Source organism: Sapajus apella, unplaced genomic scaffold (genome assembly GCF_009761245.1).
Source record: "Sapajus apella isolate SASKATOON/1434 unplaced genomic scaffold, GSC_monkey_1.0 scaffold2, whole genome shotgun sequence".
NCBI lineage: Eukaryota > Metazoa > Chordata > Mammalia > Primates > Cebidae > Sapajus > Sapajus apella.
This window is the reverse complement of record NW_022436942.1, coordinates 78,338,715-78,364,964: the sequence shown is the minus strand read 5'-3', so window position 1 is coordinate 78,364,964 and position 26,250 is coordinate 78,338,715. Positions and strand designations below refer to the sequence as shown.

The 26,250-nt window shown below is 52.6% G+C and overlaps 1 protein-coding gene and 1 pseudogene across 3 annotated transcripts; both read left to right on the top strand.

The window, feature by feature from the left end:
• Positions 1-5,282: 5,282 nt before the first annotated feature.
• Positions 5,283-26,148, top strand: LOC116525564 (ras-related protein Rab-35). 2 transcript variants are annotated; one of them, XM_032241482.1, is made up of 6 exons: positions 5,283-5,521; positions 12,974-13,024; positions 17,888-18,011; positions 22,095-22,219; positions 22,319-22,443; positions 24,001-26,148. In XM_032241482.1, exons 1-6 carry the CDS (start codon positions 5,470-5,472, stop codon positions 24,127-24,129), a joined length of 606 nt encoding a protein of 201 aa, XP_032097373.1. In that variant the 5' UTR covers positions 5,283-5,469; the 3' UTR covers positions 24,130-26,148. The 2 variants fall into 2 exon arrangements, with proteins under 2 accessions (XP_032097373.1, XP_032097384.1); XM_032241493.1 differs by lacking the exon at positions 22,319-22,443 and having other exon boundaries at positions 24,001-24,107.
• Positions 24,129-26,146, top strand: LOC116525556 (annotated as a pseudogene). Its single transcript, XR_004257725.1, has one exon. The product of XR_004257725.1 is annotated as an uncharacterized LOC116525556 (transcript).
• Positions 26,149-26,250: the final 102 nt, after the last annotated feature.

The window sequence follows — 26,250 nt, the reverse complement described above, 5'->3', positions numbered from 1 at the left end:
AAAAAAAAAAAAAAAAAAAAAAAAAAAAAAAAAAGCTGGGCATAGTGGCTTATGCCTGTAATCCCAGCACTTTGGGAGGCCGAGGCAGGTGGATCACAAGGTCAGGAGTTTGAGACCAGCCTGGCCAACATGGAGAAACTCTTGTCTCTACTAAAAATAAAAAATTAGCTGTGTGTAGTGGCACGCACCTGTAATCCCAGCTACTCGGGAGGTTGAGGCAAGAGAATCGCTTGAACCCGGGAGGCAGAGGTTGCAGTGAGCCGAGATCATGCCACTGCACTCCAGCCTGGGTGACAGAGTAAGACTCCGTCTCAAAAAAAAAAAAAAAAGAAAAAATAGCAGCCGGGCACGATGGTTTATACCTGTAATCCGAGCACTTTGGGAGGGTGAGGTGAGCAGATCACTTGAGGTCAGGAGTTCCAGACCAGTCTGGCCAGCATGGCAAACCCCATCTCTACTAAAACCACAAAAATTAGCAGGGTGTGGTGGCATATGCCTGTAATCCCAGTCTCTCGGGAGGCTGAGGCAGGAGAATTGCTTGAACCCAGGAGGTGGAGGATGCACTGAGCCAAGATTGTGCCACTGCACTCCAGCTCCAGCCTGGGCGACAGAGAGAGACTCCATCTCAACAGCAGCAACAAAATAGCCAGGCATGGTGGTGCGTGCACCTGTAGTCCCAGCTACTCAGGAAAGTGAGGTGGGAGGATCACTTGAGTCCAGGAGGTCAAGGCTGCAGTGAGCTATGGTTGTACCACTACACTCCCAGCCTGGGTGACTGTCTCAAAAACAAAAAGAATCAGAATTGGTCAAGTGGCATTGTTCCACATTTTGGCAGGTCTCTAACTTAGTCTGGATTCACATGTCAGCTCTGCATTTGGCCTGCTATCACACGTCATGTAGGCTCTGGCAAACATTGTATACTTGTAAGCAAATAAAAGTGAAAAAGGCAAATCACATCTGAGTATTATGAACATGTTTTGACTTAGCAGGTCCTTTGAAAGAGTCCTAGGGAGCCCTGCGGTTCTCAGACCACACTTGCAAAACCACTGATCTAATAATATAAAAGTTGAGTGAGAAAATTCCTACTAAATGGTTTGAAGTCGGGGAAGAAGCTGACCTCGAGTTAGACCTCAAATCTGGCCCACACCTCAAAAAGTGAACTCAAGAGGGTTCAACTAGTTGTTTCTGACATTCTTTCCAACTCTCAAATTCTATGTGTGGGTTCACTTTAACTCGACATCAAGCACCTACCACGTACCTGGTCTCCAGAGGACACAAAGATGAAGTTATGGTCCCTGGAATCATGGAACTTGTGTTCATTAGATTTCTGGGGGCCACATAAGGGCAGTACAAGGCCCATTGCCAAGTCTCTTGGTGTGGCATCAGGCTTGCAGTTGTGGGGGAAAGGGCCCGTTTCCACTTCCATCAGAGAGATCAGGCGCCATGGCCTCTCCTCCTTCCCTCTTGGATCAGGATGCTGAGTGGTCCCCATCTTGCTCCTAATTTAAGGTCCCTGTTGGTCAGTTTACCTGCCTTCTCTTGAGTTCTGATTCACCACCCACTGCTACCTTCCTGGGTGATCACAGCACACTTTCCCTCCCTTGCTACCTAGCACTTAGCAGCTTTGAAATCCATGTTGCTGACCCAAATCTGGATTTCACGGGTCCCTGCAACCTCCACCGCACTGACCTTCATCCCTGACTACTAGCCTTGAAGTCCCCCTCTCCTCTACCCATTTTGCCTTCCGGGTGGTGACACCTTACTTCCCAGCTGTTGTCAAGAGTTAAGCTCTTTGAAATGCACTTAGCCATCTTCCCTCTGAATATTCACTCTTTATTATTCCCTGGCTGCTAATCCTCTACTTCCACTATCCTGAAAAATATTTCATCAGTTTTGCTGTTTCTCTTAATTCACCACCAAACCTCTTACCGCCCCCATGGCTTCATTCCTTCTGCAAACCTCAGTGTGTCCTGCTTTAGTTTTCTCCTTGGACATACTTGTTGCCCATATTCCCTATCAGAATGGAAGTGCTAAAAAAGCTTTTAACATTTTAAAATGTTACTTACTGCTGAGTCCTCAGCTCCTAGATCAACATCTGGCATACAGTAGGTCATCAAATATTTGTCAAATGAATGAATGACTTGTTCCGCCACTAAACTGTAAACTCTATGAGGACAGGAGCTTGGTTTTGTTCATGTCATAGCCTCTAGGTCCAGCATAGTGCGTAACACCAAGTAACTGTGCAAATATTTACTGAATTAAGGAATGAATCTAGTTACCAGGTAAATTACATGATTTCTTTTTTGAATCTGCTTTGTCTGGTTGATATTGTTTGCGTATTGCCTTTTGCATCTGTCCCTGTTGTTACCTTACACCCAGGCTTCAGCAATAACCTTTAAAGCTCTGCCGCTGAAATCCATCCTGCATACTCCTGTCAGATTACTTCGCTAAAATAGTATTTTGAGATTGCTCCTCTGCTCAAAAACTTTCAATGCCTCCTCATTGTGTTAATAGTTTCTAATGTGCACACAGGTGGTGGTATAAAAGTTCATCTGTAAGTTAGTTGTTCAGAGCAGTGGAACAAAGTTCCCAATCACAGGACACACTGATACGTTAGGTCACAAAAGTTTACATACACATATGGTGAGAAGGAGAGAGAGAGTTTAACATAACTCATCATGGAACTGTGGTTTAAATAAATCTATAACAATGTTTCCGGAGGAAAATGTGCTGATTCATTTTGAGATGCCAGGCACATACCCTGACCTGCAGGGAATTCCCCTTACAAGCCAAAATTGAGGATTCTCACAGGCTGTGACAGCAGCTGTCTAAATACACACTCAAAGCTCTCATATTCCAGTGCTATCATGAAATCTTTATGATGAAATCTTTTCCCCATTATTCTAGCTAAAAGTGATAGCTTTCCTCCTCTGAAGTCTAGACTGTGTATTTGACAGCTTTCTATCTACTGTATTGTCTTCTATTTTCAATTTCCTCATGAGTATGTCTTAACTCTGATGAGGCTGTAAACTGGAAGGAAAAGGCTGTTCTTACACCCTCTGCAATCCGTGGCACATAAGCACTCATTAAACAGTTACCAAAGAAATGAAGAATTCATGCCGATTGCTTTCCAGATGACATATCCAGGCAAAGTCAGGAATCTGGTTTTAATGGCCAATTTTGATTTATTTCCCCAAAATACCCTGCAGCCCTATTATCAGGAAGCTGGAAATGTGTGCTATAGCCTACAACAGGAAATGGCTCAAAGTATGAATGAGTCAGTGCACAATGACCTTGAGTAACATTGGTTACTGTCAGTCACATGCCTACATGTGCCAGGTAATTTACAAACATACCTCTAAAATAACCGTTCTGTGAGGAAACAGGGGCTCTGAGATAGTGTGATGTGACTTATCTAAGATCACAAAGGTTTTAAGGGATGGAGGCCAGGATTCCAAACTTAACATTGAAACCAGTCTTCCTGACTCCAGCCAAGGCTGTGAAGATGAGCTGGGAGGACCTACTGCCTCGCTGGCTGGTCAGGGCTGGGCAACTTCCTTCTCACCCTATAAAATTCCTAAAACCGCTGAGTCAGAGGATGGCCCCAACCTTCCAGACCAAGGGGGACTTTTCTATTATCAGGAGCACATGAGCAGCTCTTCTCCCTAGCCAGTACCTTCAGATTCCAAGCTCATGTTTTTTAGACATCACCACACTGATTCTCAGCTCCTGGAAAAACTACTCAAGGCTTGAGTGTTGTTCAATGATCCCACCCGCAACAATGTTTATAATAACCAAAAAATATAAACAACATGAGTGACTATTCATAGCAGAGTGGTTAAGTACAACCATCAGAGTACCATACCACGCAGCTGTTAAATGATACAAGTGTACTGTTAAAGAGAAAAAGCAAGGTACATACCTTTGTTTGTACAGGCAAAGGAAATTCACTGAGGGCACTTACTCATTCAACAAGTATGTGTTAAGCATTTTAAGGTTACCTGTTAAACTAACAGGGTTTACCTGTGAGGAGTACTTCAGAAGGAAAAATAGTAACTTGTACTTTTCAGTAAACTTCTGCACATAATTTTAAGGACAAGCATAGCTTTTTTTTTTTTTTGAGACGGAGTTTCGCTTTTGTTGCTTAGGCTGGAGTGCAATGGCACGACCTCGGCTCACTGCAACCTCCGCCTCCCGGGTTCAAGCGATTCTCCTGCCTAACCTCCCGGCATTGTTTTTTATAAAGCCGAAAGGAAGTCTGATAGAAAAGTAGAAATATCCAACAAATACCCGCCTGGAAAGGGACAGGGCTATAAGAAATAGGAGCTTAAAACCCTCTGCAGTTCTGCAGTGAGGATGGCCGTGGGGGCATACTGCTTTCAGGTGTTTCAGGTAGGGCAGGTGGGAACTCACTCTAAAACGAGAAACCCGGGGCTGATGATAAAATGCACATGCTTTGCTTCTGGCGGCCCAGGTCTTCCTAGCCGCAGATTCTGAGAAGTGTATCTGCAGGTGGTGTGAAATTGAAGCACGGGAAGCGGTTACTTTCAGTCTCCGAGGTGCGCCTTGCACAATGGGTCATTCAGCTCCCAGGCTCGGCTCCGAGCTACACAAGACTCTGAACCTGGACCACTCCCTCCCCTCCACCAAAGAGGCAACATGGGCTCCTGGAAGTCACAGCGCTGGGATGGGATTTCGACCCCGCGCTGCCCTCAAACCCCACAGCCTCGCAGCTCTGCTCCCGCCGGCAGCTCCAGTTCTGCGTAACTAGGCAGCCGCCCGCCGCCCTCGGCATCCAGTTCACAGGCTCGGGGCCGGGGCCAGCTCCGCGGGGGTAGCGTCGGTGCGGAAGGGGCGGGGTGCCGGGCCTTCCCCGCGCGACTCTGCCTTCCATGTCCCCAGCCCCGGACTCGGGAAACTCGGAGCTCGCGTGAGCCCCGCCCCACGGTCGCGGCGTGCTTGTCATTTCCTCTCTGCAGGGCTTGCGGGTCTCGAAGATGAGGGAGAGAGAAAGTTCACGGCCGGGCTTCTTCGGCACCCTGGGCTTCTTTCAGCTGGGACTCGACAGCGGCACCGCTCCGACAGCTCTCAGCGCCGCGGACAGCTGCTGCGACGCTCCAGGAGGACACGCCAGAAAGACTGGCCCGCACTCGCCGGGACGCCACCAGGGCGCGTGCGCGGCGAGGGCGCGGCCGGCTCGGGCTGCGGCTGGCTCGAGCTGCGGCTGCGCAAGGCGGTGCCAGACGCTGCGCCTGCGCAGTGGCGGGGCGGGGCGGGAAGAAGGGAGGCGGTGGCAGCGGCGGCGGCTGCTGAGGAGGAGGAGAAGGGGGAGCAGAGGGAGGTGTTTCTGTCAGTTCCGGCTGTTTGTTCGGGAAGTGGATCCGCCGCTGCCGGAGCAGCCCGGAGGGAGCTGCGGATCGCGAGGCCAGTACCGACCCCGCCCGCCCGCGCGCACCGCCCCAGCCCGCCATGGCCCGGGACTACGACCACCTCTTCAAGCTGCTCATCATCGGCGACAGCGGTGAGGGCCGCAGCGGCCGGAGGCGGCGCGGGCCCTGCCGGGCGCGGCCCGCGGGGGCCTCGGGGCGGCAGGCGGGCGGGGAGGTGCGGCCCGCGCGGGGAAGGCGGGCGGGGCTGCCCGGCGGTCTGGGCTCCAGGGGCGCGCCGAGGGGCTCTGGGCCGCGCTGAGGGGTGGTTGGGGCGCGGGGCGAAGGGTCCGAGCGAGCCGGGTCCAGTCACCGCGCCTGCCCCTGCTTCACGTGTGACCTTGGTCAAGTCGCGCGATCTCTGGAGCTGGAGAGACCTGGGTTCGAGTCTCGGGACTACCAGCTGCCTCTCGCTGACCTTGGGCAAGTTACTTCTCCGTCCTGAGCCTCAGTTCCCTCATCTGAGAAGCGGGGACGTGCCTTCCTGGGTGGTGTGAGGATTCCATGGGATAAAGTAGAAAAAGTGCTCAGCGTCCTACCTGGTAAAGTAAGCTCGAAATAAATATTCACTACTGTCATTATCATCAGTATCTTTTGTAAGTGTCAGTTTCTTCCCATCTAAAAAGAGGACGTTCTCAGAACCTGCCTCATGGGATTGCCATGAGGTTTAAATGAGGTAAGGCGGGTAAAGCGCTTTGCACAGGGCCTGGCACATTCCCGCTGAATTATAGTTATATCTCTGCGTGGTTCAGTTTCCTCGTCTGTAAAATGGAATGATGTTTGGATCTGCCTTATGGGGTTGATGTGAGTATTCAGTGAGATTGTGCAGTGTTGTGCACAGCTCCTAGCACACAGTGAGTCCTCACTGTTTGCTGTTCCGCTACTATATACAGAGGGGTCCTGGGGGTGTGGCAGCCAAAATTATAAAAGTGCTTTGGCCACACACACATTGCTTGAGGGCTCCTGATCACTGCTGTAGCTCCAGTGCCTAGAACAGTGCCGGCTTCTCAGTAAGTGCTTAAGACATATTTGCAGAATGAATGAATATTAAGTGCCCTTAGAAAAGATAGACTGGTTTCTGGAACAAGATGGAGGGTTTTGGAGCTGTTTGGAGTATGGCAGGTAAGCAGGTTTATGGGGTGACCAAGAGCTCAGGGAGGCAGGCCCCAGAAGGTTTATGAGAGTGTAGCTGAGATGCTGGGGTTATACGATGTCCATGAAAGAGTCTCGGGAGCATGCTTAGTTTGTAGACCAGACCTGAGCTGAGTGTGGGGAGGGCTGTCATGTGTTTGGAGGCAGAAGACTTGGACTGTTAAGGAAAGGGGATCAAATCAAGTGAGTGGTGAGACCCGGGGTGTCGGGGTGCTGGGTAGCAGTGTCAGAGCTGGGTCAGGGAAGTGGGTGATTTTGGCCTCACTTGTAAAGCTGGATGGAGATGTGGTTGGTGGTTTGGATCAGGTGAAGGATGGCTGAGGTTTCCATGGCTGCTGGAGGAAGGGAGAGATAGGGGGGAAAGTTGGGGACTAACCAGGTAGATGGAAGAGTTACTGTGTTTGGAGAAGGAGTTAGAAAGGGGGAGGACTGATTGGTTATGGTTTGAATGAAAGGAAACCAGGCAAGCTGGAGTGTTCTCTTGAAGAAGGCCTTTGGCTTTCTTCAAGGTCTTGAGGCTTCTTCCTCCACATGATTTGCTTGCAGTCCTGGCCTGTGTTCTGAGGGACTGGCATCGGGCCATTTCTTTCTTTTTGGAGTGACAGTCAGCCTGCCATGGTCAGGAGCCTTTATCCCTCTGCAAGACATCTGGGACCTCTTCGTTGATATCCAACAGTGAAAAGCCTAAACTCAGCAGGAAGATGGAGCTTGTTGGCGCTTCTCTGTAAAACCCAGGGGATGGGTTTGGCCTGCTTTCTCACAGTACATTTTGTATGATGAATTTATTTTTCTCTCCGAAGTTAGGTGTGGGAGAAGACTCATTGGGTCAAGATTTATGTGGTCTAGCTCCTAGGTCAGTTATGTAGGCGTGGGTTGTAGAGGAGATAGACGCTGTGCTCTTTGATTTCTCCTGACAGAGAGATACAATGCTGGGAGATGGTAGCTGTGGAAGTCCAAACTAAGCTTTGGCGGCCGAGCACAGAGACTGACATCACGCACTCCCCTGAACTGGGCTTCTTGTGCAAATGCCTCCTTAAGGTATATCAAATGATTTCACAGATGCTTATTCTTACCCACGGTCTGTGTGGTTTGTCAAATAAGGAAACTAAGGCTTAAGGCCAGGTGTGGTGGCGCACACCTATAATCCCAGCATTTTGGGAGGCCGAGGTGGGCGGATCACCTGAAGTCAGGAGTTCAAGACCAACCTCGCCAACATGGTGAAACCTCCTCTCTACTAAAAACACAAAAGTAGCAGGGCATGGTGGAATGTGTCTGTAATCCTAGCTACTTGGGAGGTTGAGGCAGGAGAATTGCTTGAACCCAGTAGGCAGAAGTTGCAGTGAACCAAGATCATGCCATTGTACTCCAGTCTGGGTGACAAGAGTGAAATTCCATCTCAAAAAAAAAAGGGAAACTAAGGCTCAGAGGAGGTGACTGACTTGCCCCAAATCACACAGCTCAGCAGAGGCAAAGCCAGAGCTACTGCACCTCAATGCTAATATGTGTGCAAGCAGCTGGTGTCAGGGCTGGCAAACAACAGGCCCTCCATGAAAGCTGGTTTCTTTCTTCATACATCTAGAGGTCTGCCCACTCTGCACATTGTGCATGCTTCTGCAGTAGACTCCCTCGACCTCTGCATCTCTTCGTTATGCCTAAGGTTCTTTACTGTCTATACTTTCCCTTGTACTGATACTGGTCTGATTTGTAACAGCATTTCATCTGCATCCCTCAGATCAGCCATCCTCATTCGGAGATGGAGCTAGTCCTTCACTTAACAGATGAGTAAACTGAAGCTAAAAGAGGGGCGTGACTTGTGTGAGGTTATAGAGTGAGGTACTGTAGTGGCTGAGGCAGGATTAAAAATGAGAACATGGTTGGGCACAGTAGCTCATCCCAGTGCTTTGGGGGGCTGAGGTGGGAGGATCATTTGAATTTGAGACCAGCCTGGGCAACATAGTGAGACCCCCATCTCAAATAAAAAAAAAATCAATTGGGTGTGATGGTGAGAACCTATAGTCCCAGCTACGTGGGAGGCTGAGACAGGAAGATTGTTTTAACCCAGGAGTTGACAGTTACAGTAAGTTATGATCACACAGCTGTACTCCAGCCTGCGTGACAGAGTGAGACACTGTCTCAAAAATTTAAAAAAAAAAGGCTGGGTTTGGTGGCTTATGCCTATAATCTCAGCATTTTGGGAGGCTGAGGCGGAGGGTCACTTGAACCCAGGAGTTTGAGACCAGCCTGGGCAACATAGGGAGGTCCTGTCTCTACAAAAATTAAGAAAATTAGCTGGGTGTGGTGGTGCATGCCCATAGTCTCAGCTACCTGGGAGGCTGAGGTGGGACGATCTTGAGTCTGAGAGGTTGAGACTGCAATGAGCTGTGATTGCGCTGCTGCACTCCAGCCTAAGTAACAGAGCAAGACCCTGTTTCAGAATTTTAAAAAATTGAGAACACTTCACTGAAAGGTCTAGGGCTCTTCAAGAGATGGAACTGAAGCAGAGAGGAGTAAGGGGACCAGATCCCAGGCAGGAGCAGGGCAAGGAGAAGATGTGTGTGTGGCTGGTGTGGTGAGGACCAGATACAGCAGCCAGGGGTAAAGGCCGGGTGCTGTGGCTCACTCCTATAATCCCAGCACTTTGGAAGGCTGAGGCAGGCGATCACTTGAGGTCAGGAGTTCGAGACCAGCTTGGCCAACATGGTGAAACCGTGTCTCTACTAACAATACAAAAAAATTAGCTGGATGTGGTGGCAGGTGCCTGTAATCGCAGCTACTCTGGAGACTGAGGCAGGAGAATTGCTTGAACCCGGGAGGTGGAGGTTGCAGCCAAGATCAGGCCACTGCACTCTAGCCTGGGCGACAGAGTGAGACCCATCTCAAAAACAAAAAAAAAAAGGCCAAGCATGTTGGCTCATGTCTGTAATCCCAGCACTTTGAGAGGCCGAGGTGAGCAGATCACGAGGTCAAAAGATCAAGACCATCCTGGCCAACATGGCAAAACCCCGTCTCTACTAAAAATACAAAAATTCGCTGGGCGTGGTGGCAGGCTCCTGTAATCCCAGCTACTTGGGAGGCTGAGGCAGGAGAATTGCCTGAACCCAGGAGGCAGAGGTTGCAGTGAGCCGAGATCGCTCCACTGTACTCCAGCCTGGTGACAGAGAAAAAAAAAAAAAAAGACGACGACGGGCTGGACTGGCTGGGGCTACACTGATGTGGGCCTTGGGCAGCCTCGGCAGTAGCTATGGTGAAGGTTGACGGGTGCTCTCTGCTCCTGCCCTGACACTGGTGCTGTGGGGCAATGGCTGCAGCTCGTGTTTCTGAGGAAGCTTCTTCTAGGGATATTTAGGGGGTAGCATTTCTTGGGGTGGATTTCTGTTCCTTTCAAAGGGAGAACAGTGTTAGAGATTGGTGTTGGGTCCAGAGCAACAGATAAGGTGGTGATGGTTGTGGTCTTTCTGCAGCCTAGTGGCTTTTAACTGCTCTGCCGAGGCGCCTGGTGACAGTATGGGGACCTAGAAAGGGCAAGCTGGAGGGGACACTACTGTGTCATTGCAGAGAGAGCCGTGTTAGACATGGGATTTGGGTAAAACTTGAATGAAGAAAAGGAGTCTGCTGCCCTGCAGAAGTTTGGAAACCCCTGCTTAGGCACCTGCTGAGCTGCAGTGGTAGCGCTAGACAGCAGAGCCGTCAGCGCGGCGGGCATTTGTTTAGGCAGAAATTCATTAAGCAGTGTTTGGTTGGCACCTAAGTGCCAGGGCCGGCTTACAGCACTGTGAATGCACAGGGCGGGTGAGACGAGGGCTCTGTCCTAGAGGAACTTACAGACTCAAGCTTTTAGCTGAGTAAGCTGGACCCAGAAGGCTCCAGGAGGAAGCAGAGGAGGCGGTGAGGCCAGTGGGGCGCCGGTGCTGGGCACAGCGCTGTGAAGGACCCAGCCTGGGACTCGGGCTCTCCTTGGGCTCAGCAGGAAGCCTCATGGCGGAGCAAGGAGGAAGTGGCTCTGAGCATGAGTGCTGTGGACCTGGGGCTGAGCAGTATCTGCCTGCCCAGGAGAGCCTCACACCGGCCTGTCTACGAAAATAAGATGCAGGCTTACTCAGTGAAACAAGTTCTTCTGGGCATCCTGGGGCAGCTCACTCACCGGGAGAAGTTCCCAGATGGGATCTTTAGAGGACTGCCCAGAGAGGATGCTGGGTTAGGCTTAGGGAAATACAGCTGCAGCAGTGGTTTGCCACTTTGGTTACCTGGGGGTGTGGGGGTGGAGGCAGTTCCCTTTTTGAGAATCTAATAAAAGCTGTGGGGGCCGACTGCAGTGGCCCACGCCTGTTAGCCCAGCACCTTGGGAGACTGAGGCAGGCGGATTGCTTGAGGCCAGGAGTTTGAGACCAGTGTGGGCAACATAGCGAGACGACATCTCTACAAAATTTTTTTTTAAAGTTTGCTGGGTGTGGTGGCACATGCCTGTAGTCCCAGGTACTTGGGGATTTCAAGGTTAGAGTGAGCTGTGATCACACCGCACAGAGTAAGGCCCTGTCTCTCAAAAAAAAAAAAAAAAAAAATTGCTGTGGGCTTCTCCTGCAAATAGACCCTATGCTCAAAATCTGCAATTTGTTTCAGGGGATTTCATAGCTTTTGTGGCATTTTCTTTTTTTTTTCTTTTTTTTTTTTTTGGGGACGGAGTTTCGCTCTTGTTACCCAGGCTGGAGTGCAATGGCGCGATCTCGGCTCACCACAACCTCCGCCTCCCGGGTTCAGGCGATTCTCCTGCCTCAGCCTCCCGAGTAGCTGGGATTACAGGCACGCGCCACCATGCCCAGCTAATTTTTTGTATTTTTAGTAGAGACGGGGTTTCACCGTGTTGACCAGGATGGTCTCGATCTTTTGACCTCGTGATCCACCCGCCTCGGCCTCCCAAAGTGCTGGGATTACAGGCTTGAGCCACCGCGCCCGGCCCCGTGGCATTTTCATTGAAAATCTAACAGGAGTGAGATGTAGGAGCCCCCACACATTTTTTTCCCCCTTCCTGAACCAGAGGCCAGACTCCCAGCAGTGTGTATTGGGAGGAGTGTTAGCGCTCTGGAGGAGTCCGACCTGGACGCGGATCTCAGCTTTACTGCTTCTTGCAGAAGCACTTAGGCCGGCTACTCAGCAGCTCTGAGCCTGGGCGTCCTCATCTCAAGAGATGTGGCTGGAAATACAGTCAAAGAGGCATCCATGGGCTTACCACACAGATGGCCCGATGCGTGTGAAGTCTTTGTGGTCAATTAACTGCCTGGTGTCAGGGTTGTTGGAGATTGGGGATGGGATAGAAGGACATGGGACAGGTGCACTTGGCAGGCTGAAAGCACTATGAGTTGAAGTCAAGGGGACAGGTCTGGACCCAGTGGCTCATGCCTGAATTCCTGGCACTTTGGGAGGCCCAGGCGGGAGGATTGCTTGAGGCCAGAAGTTTTAGACCAACTCGGTCAATATAACAAGACCTCGTCTCTACAAAAGATAAAAAAAAATTAAGCCTAGGCAACATAGCAAGACTCCGTCTCTGCTAAAAATAAAAAAAATTAGCCAGGCTTGGTGGTGTACACATGTGGTCCCAGCTACTCGGGAGGCTGAGGCTGGAGGATCACTTGAGCCTAGGTGTTTGAGGCTGCAGTCAGCTATGATTGCACCACTGCACTCCAGCCTGAGTGACTGAATGAGACCCCATCTCTTTACAAAAAAAGTGGGTGAGGCCAGATGTATACCTGTTTGTGCTCTAAGCAGCCAGGAGCTGCTGTGGCTGGTGCATGGTCTGAGCACATGTGGGCTGTTGCCCTGATGGGTATAAGGCAGACCCTCCACTCCACCAGCCCACCCAGCGGGGCCATCAGCTGGGAAGATGGAGGCCATTGAGTTCTAGCTGTGTGGGCCTTGGTTTCCTCACCTGCAAAATAGCCCTGGTGATATCAAGGGTCCCTTCCCGCTCTGCAGTTCCTCATTCCAGGTCGCTCCCTAACTGATGTGCCATAATGTGGCATGTACTTTTCTAGGGACCGTGTTGAAGATGCACTTGGGGACTGTTCCGTGTGATTGACCTTCATTCTACTTTGTCTCCTGGCATCTGCTTTTGGGCCAGCCCTCACCCAGGGCCTGCATACCAGTCCCTTTCTCATGTCTTCCCCCAGAGGATTTGGGAACAGCTTGTCACACAAGGACGAAGGAAAGGGTCAGGGATCGAGCAGAAGAGATGTTCTTGGTGTGTGGCTGCTCAGGGAGGTGGAAAGAGCATTGAGAAGTGAGCTGGGTCCCACTGAGCTTCTTAAGAGTTGGGACTCTGGCATCGTCTCCCAGAAGAAGGGCCGGGGCTGGAGGGAGGGCACCCACCTGCCCCCCTCATCGCAGTGTTTTCTCTCTTGCAGGTGTGGGCAAGAGCAGTTTACTGTTGCGTTTTGCAGACAACACTTTCTCAGGTGAGTCCTCCCCTGCAGTCCTGCTGGGGGGTCGTTTTTGTTTGTTTGTTGACATCCCCTCCCTGGCACCGGAACACACTTGCCTCTGCCTAATGTTGGGAACTGTCTCATTCTGGTTGCCAGAGGAGGGAAGAAGATGGAGTGGGCCTTAGGACCTGGTGGAGCTTCCGTCAGAAGTCTCTGTGGTCTAAATGTACCTGCTCACAAAAACCCTTTGGCTAGCCCATCATTTTCCCACCCAGGGTCCAAACAGGAAGGTTACCGTAACAGCGTCTAAGGGTGTCATCCGGGCGCAGTCCCTGCTCCTGCCCCCTGTGCTGCCCTGGCAGCCTCTGGTCAGAGTGTGTCTTTCCAGCTTCTTTCTGCGCTCCACATGCAGGCCGTTGGGTTCATTTGAGTGTGGGGGCGCTTTCTGTGCTTGGGCGCACCACATAGCGCACTGACAGTGCTCTTACTTCGTGCCTGGCTTCGGGTTGTGTCTGTTTTCAGTGATGCTTAGCTCCTTGGGCTTTAGTCGATATTTACTCTTTTTTTTTTTTTTTTGAGATGGAGTCTTGCCCTGTCTCCCAGATGAGTGCAGTGGCGCAATTTTGGCTCACTGCAATCTCGCCTCCTGGGTTCAAGCAATTCTCCTGTCTCAACTTAAAAGGAGCTGGGGCTACAGGTGCCCACCACCACACCCCGCTGCTTTTTGTATTGTTAGTACAGATGGGCTTTCAATGTATTTGTCAGGCTGGTCTCAAAATCCTGACCTCAGGTGATCCACCCACCTCGGCCTCCCAAAGTGCTGGGATTAAAGGTGTGAGTCATAGAGCCTGGCTGATATTTATTCTTGTGTGTGTGTTTCTGTAGAAGTGGGGTTACCGGTTGCGGGGTGTATGCACCAAGAATTTTCAAAGGTACTGCTAACCTGTTTTTCAAAGATGCTGGAGTAATTTAATTCACACTCCCACTGAAGGGTGGAAAGTGCCCCTTGTCAACCGTGATCAATGCTGGATCTTAGTAGCTGTCTTCATTCTTGTTGAGCTGATAGGCAGAAGGGGCTAACTTGTTTACCTTTGTTTTACCCTAATCACTGGTAAGATTAAGCACTTTTTTTTTTTTTTTTTTTTTTTTTTTTTGAGAGGGAATCTCCCTCTGTTGCCACGCTGGAGTGCAGTAGTGTGATCTTGGCTCACTGCAACCTCTGATTCTCTGGTTCAAGCATTTCTCCTGCTTCAGCCTCCTGAGTAGCTGGGATTACAGGCATGCACCACCATGTCCAGCTAATTTTTGTATTTTTAGTAGAGACAGATTTTTTTGTTGTTGTTTTTTTTTTTTTTTTTTAGACAGAGTTTCGCTCTTGTTACCTTGTTACCCAGGCTGGAGTGCAATGGCGCGATCTCAGCTCACCGCAACCTCCGCCTCCTGGGTTCAGGCAATTCTCCTGCCTCAGCCTCCTGAGTAGCTGGGATTACAGGCACGCACCACCATGCCCAGCTAATTTTTTGTATTTTTTAGTAGAGACGGGGTTTCACCGTGTTGACCAGGATGGTCTTGATCTCTCGACCTCATGATCCACCCGCCTCGGCCTCCCAAAGTGCTGGGATTACAGGCTTGAGCCACTGCGCCCGGCGAGACAGGTTTTCACCATGCTGGCCACGATGGTCCCAATCTCCTGACCTTGTGATCCGCCCGCCTCAGCCCCCCAAAGTGCTGGGATTACAGGCGTGAGCCACTGTGCCCAGCTGAACACATTTTTGTTTGTTAAATACATCAGGTTCATTACAGATGCTTTGGGTGGGGTTGGCGTCTCTGATTGATTGTCTTGTGGAATATTCCCTCTGACATGACTGAGCTGCTTTTAGAAAGTGATTCCATGGCTGATGTTTCTCTTGGTGGAAAAGTGGATTTTGCTCCCCCCTCTTCTTTCCTTGACACTGGCCCTGTATCCTCACTGGTGGTGTGGTGTTGGAAAGCAATGGCTTCTCTGTGTGACCTTGAGCCAGTGACTAAACCTCAGTTCATCTGTAAAGTAGAAATCATAATGGTCCTTCCCCCATGGGGTTGTTATAGGATGACCTGAGATAATACAGGTTACAGTGCCTGGGACTAAGTAATTGCTCAATAAATGCCAGCTATTTGTTGTAGCTGGCTGTTACCTTCTGTTCAAGAATTATAACTGATTAACAGCCTCTAATTATGCTGAAAAATGTTCCTCTTCCTCCTTAATGCCCCTCTTCCTCCCCATCTAATCAGCATTTGATGCTTGGAGGGCTCGTTTTTGCAATCTCTTCCCACTTTCTGTTTCTACTACCAGTATCTCAGTTTGCTGTTGGTTCTACCTGGAAGCATTATGGCAACCCTCACCCACCCTGAACTGCTAATGCGTGTGTCCAGCACGGTCTTTTCTCTGTTTAAAAACAGTGGCCCCTGCTGGGCGCAGTGGCTCACGCCTCTAATCCCGTCACTTTGGGAGGCCAAGGTGGGTGGATCATGAGGTCAGGAGATCAAGACCATCCTGGCTAACACTGTGAAACCCCACCTCTACTACAAATACAAAAAATTTAGCCAGGTGTGGTGGCACGCACCTGTGGTCTCAGCTACTTAGGAGGCTGAGGTAGGAGAATCATCGCTTGGACCTGGGAGGCGGAGGTCATGGTGAGTGGAGATTATGCCACTGCACTCCAGCCTGGGCAACAAAGTGAGACTTTGTCTCAAAAAAAACCCCAAAAAAACGGTGGCCCTCTCACCCGAGCAGAGTTTGCAGCAAGCTTTTCACTGGAACACTGTTGACCCTTTGGGCCCTGTGATTTTTGTTGTGGGGCTGTCCTGCGTGTTGAAGGATGTTGAGTGGCATCCCTGGCCTCCACCCACTGATTGCTGGCAACACTTCCCCTCCCCCTGCTGTGACACCCAAAAATGTCTCCAGACATTGTTGAGTGTCCTTTGGAGGGAGAGAGTCATCCCAGCTGAGAACCACTGGCTCCATGGTCTGTTTCCAGCTTAGCTTTCTGGCTTCATCCTACCACCTGGTCATTCTTTTGTTCTTTGGCTTGCTCGTTTGTTACCCCCCAGCTGTTTCTGGAGAGCCTAACTGTGCGAGGCGCTGGGCCGCACTCCTTGTTGTTCCAAAGTTCTGGTTGTGGGTTTGCCTCGGCTATTTGCCTTTGAGTGGGACATCTTTTCCCTACCTAATGTCAACCTTTGAAGTCTTACCTGTTCTTTCAAGCTAAGCCCAGATATGACATCCTCCCTGAAGCCTGCCTTGTTCTCCACCCCATCTTGGAATTTGACCTTTCCTACGCCCTTGCCACATTTCACATAATTATGTCTGTGCGTGGTATCTCCTGTACTGTTACAGCGTAAGCCCCAAATGTAGTGAGAAGTTGTGCTCTTGCTAGTGTGAGGCTTTGGAAGGCTGGACTGGACAATTATTCCAGCTAGAAATTGTCCTCAAATCCATCTTTCAGGCTGGGCGTGGTGGCTTGCGCTTGTAATCCCAGCACTTTGAGAGGCCTAGGTGGGTGGATCATGAGGTCAGAAGTTTGAGACCAGCTTGGCCAAGATGGTGAAACCCCCATCTCTACTGAAAATGCAAAAATTAGCCAGGTGCGGTTTGCAGCAGCCTGTAATTCCAGCTACTCGGGAGGCTGAGGCAGGAGAATCACTTGAACTCGGGGGGGCAGAGGTTGTAGTGAGCTGAGATCGTGCCATTGCACTCCAGCCTGGGTGACAGAGTGAGACTCTGTCTCAAAAAAAAAAAGGCTGGGCGAGGTGGCTCACACCTGTAATCCTAGCACTTTGGGAGGCGGAGGCCAGCGGATCACGAGGTCAGGAGTAAAGACCAGCCTGGCCGTCTCTACTCAAAAAAAAAAAAAAAACAGAAAAAATTTAGCTGGGCATGGTGGCGCATGCCTGTAGTCCCAGCTACTTGGAAGGCTGAGGCAGGAGAATCACTTGAAACCAGAAGGTGGAGGTTGTGGTAAGCCAAGATCATGCCACGACACTACTGGGCAAGAGAGCTAGACTCCACCTCAAAAAAAAAAATTATCCAGGTGTGGCAGCATGTGCCTGTAGTCCTAGCTACTCAGGAGGCTGAGGTGGGAGGATTGTCAGAGCCTGAGGAGGGTCAAGGATGCAGTCCCACTTCACTCCAGCTCCAGCCTGGGTGACAGAATGAGACGTGTTGTCTCGAAAAAAAATCAATTTTTCTCACAGATGCTGCGAGAGAGCTATTTAAAATGCATCTCACACCCCGATGAAAACCCTTTGGTGCCTCCTCATCACACACGAGAGAAAGTTGACATTCTTGGAAGTGGCACTCAGGTCCAAGATCTGGCCTTGCCACGTTCTGCCTGCCTTGGGCCTAGGGCTTGACCTCACGTAATCCCACCTGTGGCTGTTTTTGCTGCTGTCTCCCCTGCCTGGAGCGGTGGTTTTCAGACTGCAGCTCATGACCTATTTGTGTGTTTGGAGGTGAATTTTGAGGGCCATAAAAAATTTTTAAATTGAATAGGAAAGAAAAACCCAGAGTATGCCCGCCATAGGTCTACCATTCTGAGACACAGCTGGCGTGTCCCCACCTAGCCACTCTAAAAGATCCTGTCCCGCTCCCATCCCGCTTTATTTCCTGCATGTCACTTTCACTCTCAGAAATTGTCCCCTTTGTTTCCTGGCATCCTGCCTCCCCCCTTCACTTTACTTGTGGGTGGAGGGGCCTCGTGTTCCTTGTTCAGGGCTGTGTCCCTGGGTCCTAGAATGTGCCAGGCACATGTCATGAGCTGGGGGTGCGGGAGCCTGGGGGTGTGTCATGTGCAGTGTGGGGCTGGGGGCCTGCAGGGAGACCTGTGCTGGGCCTTGTTAACTGCCGTGTGTGTGCAGGCAGCTACATCACCACGATCGGAGTGGATTTCAAGATCCGGACTGTGGAGATCAACGGGGAGAAGGTGAAGCTGCAGATCTGGGACACGGCGGGGCAGGAGCGCTTCCGCACCATCACCTCCACGTGAGTCTACGCCCACTCCCACTCAGCCGGCACCAGCACCACTGACCTGTGGACACGGTTGAGCAACCGGTGCCTGGTCATGGTGGAAATGTCACCAGTGGGTCCCCGAGGCTGTCAGGAAGTGAGCTTGTTGTCGGCTGTAGTGGGTGGTGTTTGGCTGCAGCCTTCCTCGTCCTGAAGGTGTGAGGGAATGGGGGATGACTACCGGTGGGGGCGGTGGGTGGTGCTGAGCACCGTGGTGGAGTCTGGCCAGATAGTGGCCATGGGCTGTCCCCTTGGAGAGTCAGCCGACCCTCCGGCCTGCCACACCGTCACCTTACAGAGGGAGCAGCGTAGTGTTTGCCTTGCTAGGGTGCTGTGACGTGCCCTGCCCGCCCAGGACTTAGTCACTGGCAATTCCTCTTGGTAGGTGTCAGTTGTGGAAGCTAGAGTTGGCCTGGGCAGGCCCCATCACCCGCCTTGGAGGTGGCGCTGTCTAGAGGGGACACTGGTGTGTGTCATTAGGCCCTTCCCTACCCTTAAAGCTGTTTCCTGGGAAATCCGGCTGCCCACGGGTTGCCACCTTTGTGGCTGAGCTGCAGGCCAGAGGGAAACGGCAGCGCAGATGGGAGTGTCCTTTGGAGCAGCTCCCACTGGCTTGTTAGTGGAGCAGGTTTTAGGAAGGAGCAGGGTCTTAAGGGGATTTGGAGCTGTTGGACTGTGTGTCCTGAGGCACCTTGCCTAGGCTTTCTGTGCTTGTTTCCCTGAGGGCCTGCCCTGGGGCTGGCTTCCATGTGGAGGGGGCCAGGTACTCTGTTGAGGGTGTCAACATGAGTGGCTGGGTTGTGCTGTCTAGCAGCTCCATGTGCCTGGAGCTGCTGTGATCCCATTTTACAGAGAGCACCTTGGAGGGGTCCCTCCCAGTGCTCGAGCCTGCGCTCCACACAGCGGCCTGTGCAGAGTTGGGGGCAGCTGTCTGGCTTCATGGGCACTTCCTCGGCTCTCTCGAGCAGCACCTCTAGAAGTGGCCTCAGGAAGGCAAATGAGGAAGTCCCGGCCAGCGGCCCCCTTCCTCCCTGCAGTGTGAAAGCCGGGTGCACCCCATGCTGGCAGCCCACCCCTGGCCCCTTGGCATTTCCCGAGGTGGGAAGTGTGGGGTGCAGTGCCCTCATGGGTGGCTGGGAGTGCGGGGGAGAGTAGGGCCGCTGGAGGAGGGACAGGCGCACTGGGCGGGCAGCTCGTGGGGCTGGAGCCAAGGCAGAAAGCTTGTCACTGGGTTCACCCTGCACTGAGCACACAGCACACGTGTGCTGCAGCCCGTGGTGCCCACATCCCTGGGTGCTCACAGTTCCAGGGTCTCTGGGTGCAGCCTGTGTGGTGATGGTTGATGAGCCTGTGAGCGGGGGCTCTGTGGCCTGCATGTCTCGGCAGCTGCCATTGAGGACCTGTGGAGGATGCTGGGCAGGGCTGGCATCAGTGCTTTGGGCAGCCTGGGGCTGCAGGCCCAGGCAAGACAAGCCTTTATGCTGGGGTCAGCTGGTCTGGGCGCTGACCTTGCTCTGGGTTGGGCCTGTCGCTAGGATTCCACCTGCTTTATTTCGGTTAATCCTGGTGGAGAGGCCTGTGACTATCTCCATTTTATGGACAGGAAAACAAGCCCAGGGAGGATCAAGCCTCCTAACTTGGGGGGCAGGGGTGAGGGGTACTCAGGGTTGGCGTTGAGGCTGCTGAGGCCCTCCTCCGCTGGGCAGGTGGTACTCTGCTTTCCCGCCCCATCCTGTGCTTTAAAACCAGGCAGAGGTTTGGGGCAGCAGAGGTTGGGAGGCCCATGGCTATGAGGAATGAATCCCCGGGCAGGGCGGTGGGGCCTGGAGGGTCCGAGGCTCTTTCACCAGGAGGAGCCATAGCCCCTCCCTGCCACCATGAAGTCACCTGCTTTCCGGGCTGGGCAGGGCGGGAAGAGGGTAAACTGGTTCCTCCGTTCCGTGGGGAGCTGGGAAGAGTTACTCGGCTTCCTGGGAGCAGCATGGGATTTTCCCAGGGGGCTTGGGAAGGGGTGGCCTGTGGGCAGTGGCCGGACTCCTGCTGCCATCCTGCCTGTCTGGGGAAGTGGAGTGGTAGCTCTGTCTTAGGAGTTCCGCTCTGGCCCCCACGAGGCAGGAGGCCCTGCAGGGCTCACTGGAAGTCTCGATGCCCTGTGATGGTCACTGGCAAAGAAGGAAGGAGTTTTGGGGAAGTCAGTTTTCGGAGTTTTTGGGAATGGGGCAGTCAGGATACAGTAGTGTGACTTTCTGATGCAGGACATTAAAAGAGAAACTGAAACTGTGTCCCATTAGCCTGGCGGGAAAGAGCCCTGTGGTCACCCCCTCTTGGGTTCTTGCTCTCAGAAGCTGAGGTTTGCTGGTGCTGAGAGGTGTGGGTGGGGTGGAGGTGAGGGGAGAAGTGACAAGGAAGGCTGGGCCTGGGAGTCAGATCCCTCGCTGGTCACATGGCCATCCTGAGGTCTCCTGGATCAGGTGGCTGCAGAGATTAGTAAGGTAATGGATACCAAGCCCCCGGCTCTGAGCCTGGCCTAGAGCAGAGTCCTGGTGAGTGAAAGCGATTCCTGGTGGCCATGGGAAGCCTCAGTGCTCCGGACCTTCCTAGCCAGAGCTCTGAGCCCCTGACTTCATCCACAGACGAACTCTCTGCTCTCAGATAAAGCCCTTTTTCTGGGCCTCAGATGAGGCGGAGGCGCCCAGGGAGCCACTGGGGCTCTGCGCCAGGGCCATGGCTGTAGGTGTTTCTTGGTATCTCTGATCATCTTCAGCAAAGGAGAGTCTGCAGAGCCATCCACTCCTTGCGCTTCCTCTGCTCTTCCTCTGCTCTTCCTGCGGCTCCAGCGCTCCCTCACTCTGGAAGGCGTCCGCCACGCCGTTCCGTGTGCTGAGCCGGCTGTTCTCCACAGCTGCTGCCAAGGCCAGAGCTGGTTCTTGGGCCCAGTGCCAAGAAAACTTGATTGTCACAGCTCCCCCAAAGCCAAGGAGCGATGTCGTCCTGGAAGCAAAGCTGTGGGCAGAATGAAGCCCTGGGAGGAAATCCCAGCAGCGGTGTTGAGGGTGGAGCCAGAATGGGGCAGGGGCAGGGGCAGGTTGGGCTTTGCCCCAGGGCTGGTCAGGGTGGAGGTACTTAGGGCTGGAGCAGTTGGCAGCCAGAAGGCTGGGAGGAAGCAGCCTGTCCACTCGTGGTTTGTGTGGTGTCCTGAGGAGCCTCGGGGAGGAGGTCCCTGCGGCTTTGGGGAGAGCAGGAGAGAGGTGGCTCTGGTTGATTGCACAGTTCAGGGCAGGGTTGCTCTCTGGCCTCCAGCTCTGCGACAGAGGGAAGCGGAGGCTATGGTCCTGTCTTCCTCTGGGGATTGATGTCTTTCTGTACCATTCGGATGAATGGGGAGATGGGGTCTGGAGAGGAGAGTTTGATGTCTCCTTCCAGCTCCCCTGGCTGGCCCTGGGGTCTGCATGTGTGGGTGGTGGCTTTGCTGGCCCCTCTCCCCAGCCATCCCCAGATGCTTGTGTGGTGTCCAAGCTTTTCCTGCCACTTGCACAGATGAGCCAAGAGCAGCAGGAAGGGAGATGCCTACCTGCCCCAGGGGAGGGGACACAGACTTTGCCAGGGCTTCATGATGGTGTGGCTTCTTGGAAACGCGTTTCTCTAAAACGGGTTTGAGGAGAAAATATTTTTTTTTGAATGTTCAAAGACAGTGATAACATGATGTCAAATACAAAAACTGCCTGAAATCCCAAAATAAAGCAAGAACTTCAAAGATGTTTCAAGCCAGCAGCAGACTCTGAACAGCATGGTGTGACTTCTCAGACCTGCTCTGCCACCAAGGGGCTGGCTATCCCACCCTACTGGTGCCTGGGGGCAGGCAGGGGGAGCCAGTGCTGCTGCTGCAGCCTCTCCTGCCCTCTGGGCATGGCTCGGGTCTCTGCTGAGCAGGGCGAGAGCCCAGGCTCCAGGGCCACCCTCCCCTTTCCTGGGTCACTGTCCTGATGTGGGCAGGCGGGTCCTGGCAAGGGGGTGGCTCCTGCTGGGGCTGAAGTGCTGCCGCACACTCTGGCCCTACAGGTATTATCGGGGGACCCACGGGGTCATTGTAGTTTACGACGTCACCAGTGCCGAGTCCTTTGTCAACGTCAAGCGGTGGCTTCACGAAATCAACCAGAACTGTGATGATGTGTGCCGAATATTAGGTGAGGCTGTGCCCAGGGGCTGAAGTGGGCGTCGGGTCGGGGGAGGGAGACAGCCAGCTGTGCCCTTTAGGGCTGCGCTGACTCTGCCTTGCTTTGAAGTGGGCAATAAGAATGATGACCCTGAGCGGAAGGTGGTGGAGACAGAAGATGCCTACAAATTTGCTGGGCAGATGGGGATCCAGTTGTTCGAGACCAGCGCCAAGGAGAATGTCAACGTGGAAGAGGTGAGGCCCTGGGTCACTGGCTCTGCCGCACCCCCGTGGCCCTTTTCTTCTCACTGTTGGCCTGCTCGAGGCATCTAAATGGCCAATAGAAAACGTCCTAGTAGGCCGGGCGCGGTGGCTCACGCCTGTAATCCTAGCACTTTGGGAGGCCAAGGTGGGTGGATCACCTGAGGTCAGGAGTTCAAGACCAGCCTGGCCATCTTGGTGAAACCCCATCTTAAAAAAAAAAAAAAAAAAATGTCCTAGTAAGTGCCATTTACTGAGTGCCTACTATGTGCCAGGCCCTTTAATGATCTTAGTTCATAGCTCAGCAGTCCTCTAAGGTGGGTACAATTATTCACACATTTCAAACAGGAAAACTGAGGCTCTAAGTGTTGAAGTAACTTAAGGACCACCACCCAGCTAGTAAGAAGCTGAGTAAACCTCTGTCCCATATCAAAGCCAAGCAGTTTCTGTACTAGTCCTCTGCCTTACTGGCCGCCTTGTGGGGTGTGGAGCTCAGAGGCCTATGGGAAGCTGAGGATCCCCACTGCTTCGGGGCACATGGGCCATACAGTGGCAGGGAGCAAGGCTTCTTCTCTGAAGGTCAGGCTGGTGTCCTGACACTGGCCTGTCCACCTGGGCCTGTGGGTGGGGCTGGTATGACACTGGGCAGTGACTTCACCTCTCTGGGCCCCACATGCCGTGAGGTGGTGTGGAGTGGGCAGACCCTGGGTCACCTCTGTCCATGAACAGGGCCAGGGCACTTTCATCTGTCATGTCACCGGATTCCAGCTGAAGGAAAGGGGTTTGTCTCTATAAAAAAAAGGACTGGAGGCTGGGCTTGGTGGCTCACGCCTGTAATCCCAGCACTCTGGGAGGCCGAAGCAGGCAAATCACCTGAGGTTGGGAGTTTGAGACCAGCCTGACCAACATGGAGAAACCCTGTCTCTACTAAAAATACAAAAAATTAGCCGGGTATGGTGGTACATGCCTGTAATCCCAACTACTCAGGAGGCTGAGGCAGGAGAATTGCTTAAACCTGGGAGTTGGAGGTTGTGGTGAGCCGAGATTGCACCATTGCACTTCAGCTTGGGCAACAAGAGCGAAACTCCATCTCAAAAAAAAAAAAAAAAGGACTGGAAAACCCCTGTGAACCCCTGTGAGATTGACTTCCCCAAGCCACACCGCTCATGGGGGGCCTTTGATGATGTTCCTTTTTTCAGACTTATTTGTTGAGTTAGGGTCTAACTCTGTCATCCAGGCTGGAGTACAGTGGTGTGTTCATGGCCCACTGTAGCCTCGTTCTCTTGGGCTCAAGTGATCCTCCCACCTCAGCCTCCCGAGTAGCTGGGACTACAGGTGTGCACCACCACGCCTAGCTGATTTTTGTATTTTTTGTAGAGACAGGGTTTTAGCAATGTGGTTCCTTTTTGACCTTTAAATAAAATAATTCACCACCTCCTTCTAGAATAGGCTTTGAAGACATACATACCAAACATTCACAGGTAGGAAGTGCGGCCAGCAGGGACCTCCTGGCCAGGTCTGAGGCCGGCCCTTCCTCTTTCCTCTCCACAGATGTTCAACTGCATCACGGAGCTGGTCCTCCGAGCAAAGAAAGACAACCTGGCGAAACAGCAGCAGCAACAACAGAACGACGTGGTGAAGCTTACGAAGAACAGTAAACGAAAGAAACGATGCTGCTAATGCCGCCCAGTCCACTGCAGAGACTGCACTGCGGTCCCTCCCCCAGCCCGAGGTCCACGGGGGTTCCTCGGGGGACAGTCTCAGTTTCGTGCCGTTATTTAAAGAATTCTCTCCATGTTTTTGTATCGGGAGGCGCCATCGGCACTTCCTCCCCCTTCCCCCTCGAGTGCCAAGAAGGTGTTGGACCAGCCCGCCCTTCCCTACTGGTGCCCCCTCCTCCCCGGCCAAGGCGCCTGGACCTGGCAAGGACGCTGCCAGCCGAGCGGACTGATTCACAGAGTCTGTACATAGTGTATATTGCTCTACCCGGCCGCACACCGCGTCCTGCTCTGGCTTTTGCCTCCTTGATGCCAGCCTGCTGCAACGGACCCTCCCTGCGCCCCTCCCCAGCCCATCTTACTACAAGCAGCGTCCTGAGGAGACAGCGTCACATTCTAGCTGCATCTTTGGCCAGCCTGCGCCAGTGGAGTGGGCTCCGTGTTGCTCATTCTCTCCGACAGGCTGTCAGCTTCTGTCCCTGGCACGCAGGGTCTTGCCCCCTCTCCGGGGCCTGTGCCAGCTCCCTTCCCTCCCTGTTCTGCGCCCAGCCATTCTGGGAGCTGGGGAACCCGGCCTTGAGGCCCTGCGGTTCCAGAAGTGGTCAGTCTTGCCCCTTGGCCAACAGATTTCTTGTCCTGCCTTCTAGATGCTTCTGAGCTCCAAACCCAGGGGAGCCATGGCTTCTCATTTCTACCAAGAGGTTTAAGTTCCATCAGAAAGGTTGGGGTAGGTTCGTGCAGAGATGGGGCTGGCATGGGGGCTGCAGGAGCAGTATTTTAAGAGATCAAGAGAATGAAGCCAGATCAGTGAATTTCCTCACAATTATTTTCTTTCCCTGAGGTTTGATTGGCAGAGCAGCAAAAGTTGGGGCAAACCCACTTTGTGTCCATTGTTTTTAGAAAAAAAAAAAAAACAAAAACGAATGGCTTCTTGCCATTGTGGGGCTGGGCTCTCATGCCTGGGGCCTCTGGGCTGGGACCGTGGACAGCCCCCAGTCATTGTCCTAATCTTTGTCAGGACAAAGGTAGCAAGATGGGAAGGAATGGCTGGGAGCGGTCAGTTTTGACCCCTAGTCCCCTGGAGAAAAACCAGGGTCATCTGCACTTGATGACTGCTTCCCCAGCCCCCAGCCCGAACACCTCATTACCCTTTCCCCTACAGGGATCAAGTAACCTGGGAAGAACTGATTCCAGGATGTGTTTCCTTAGATTTCCTTTCCTAGGTGATTTCCAGGCAGAGCCGTGATTGGACAATCACATCACAGATCACACTGCAGTTTCCATGTTGGCACTGTGGATGGGTTTTTAATCAATAAAAACTGGGGGTTTATTCTCACCTGTCTCTCCACTTGCCCAAACTGCCAAAAGCTGGTGGTGCTGGGACAGGCCTTCACTTTGGAGCCACAGGATGGGGTGGGGGAGCTCCGTGGGCCTGGGAAGGAGGGTACTGTGGAGGGGCTGCAGGGCTGACCAGAAGGCAGCCTCATCTGGTCTGGGGGCGGCAGAAGTGGGGTCTCCGTCCTTGTGACTGTTCTGGTTCGCCATGGGCCCTGTGAGGATGTGTTGGTGCTTGGGGGCTACTGTGCTGGTGGGTGGGGGGCATGCTTGCCTCCGAGTGATCAGGCGAGGCCAGCAGGGGTGTGCTTGCAAATTCAAGCAATAAGTTGGGGGGGGGTTGGTCCTGGGAGCTTCCAGCCCAGGCTGGGAGCCCCCATGGCTTCTGGCAGCTGGACGTCCAGCCCCAGGTGGTGGGGTGATTTTGGTCATGGCAGTGTGCCTGTCCCACTGTTACATGCATGAATGGGGGATACGGGGTGGGGGTGGGGGATCAGGGCTGGACCGACGTCCTAGTGGACCTGATGTGAACTTGTCAAACACCACCACTTTTAAATGGTTTGCTAGGATTATTTCTGTATTGAAAGTTTCTAATTATGCTTTTTAAAAAAATACTAAAAATAAAGGTTCAAGCTGCCAAATTTTCTTCCAGGGTCTGTCTGCTCTCCCTCCAGAGATGTGCTCTGAGTGGGCCTGGCTTCTTTCCACCCAGAGTGTCCAGCTCTTCCCTGTTCTTGGTCTAGGTCTT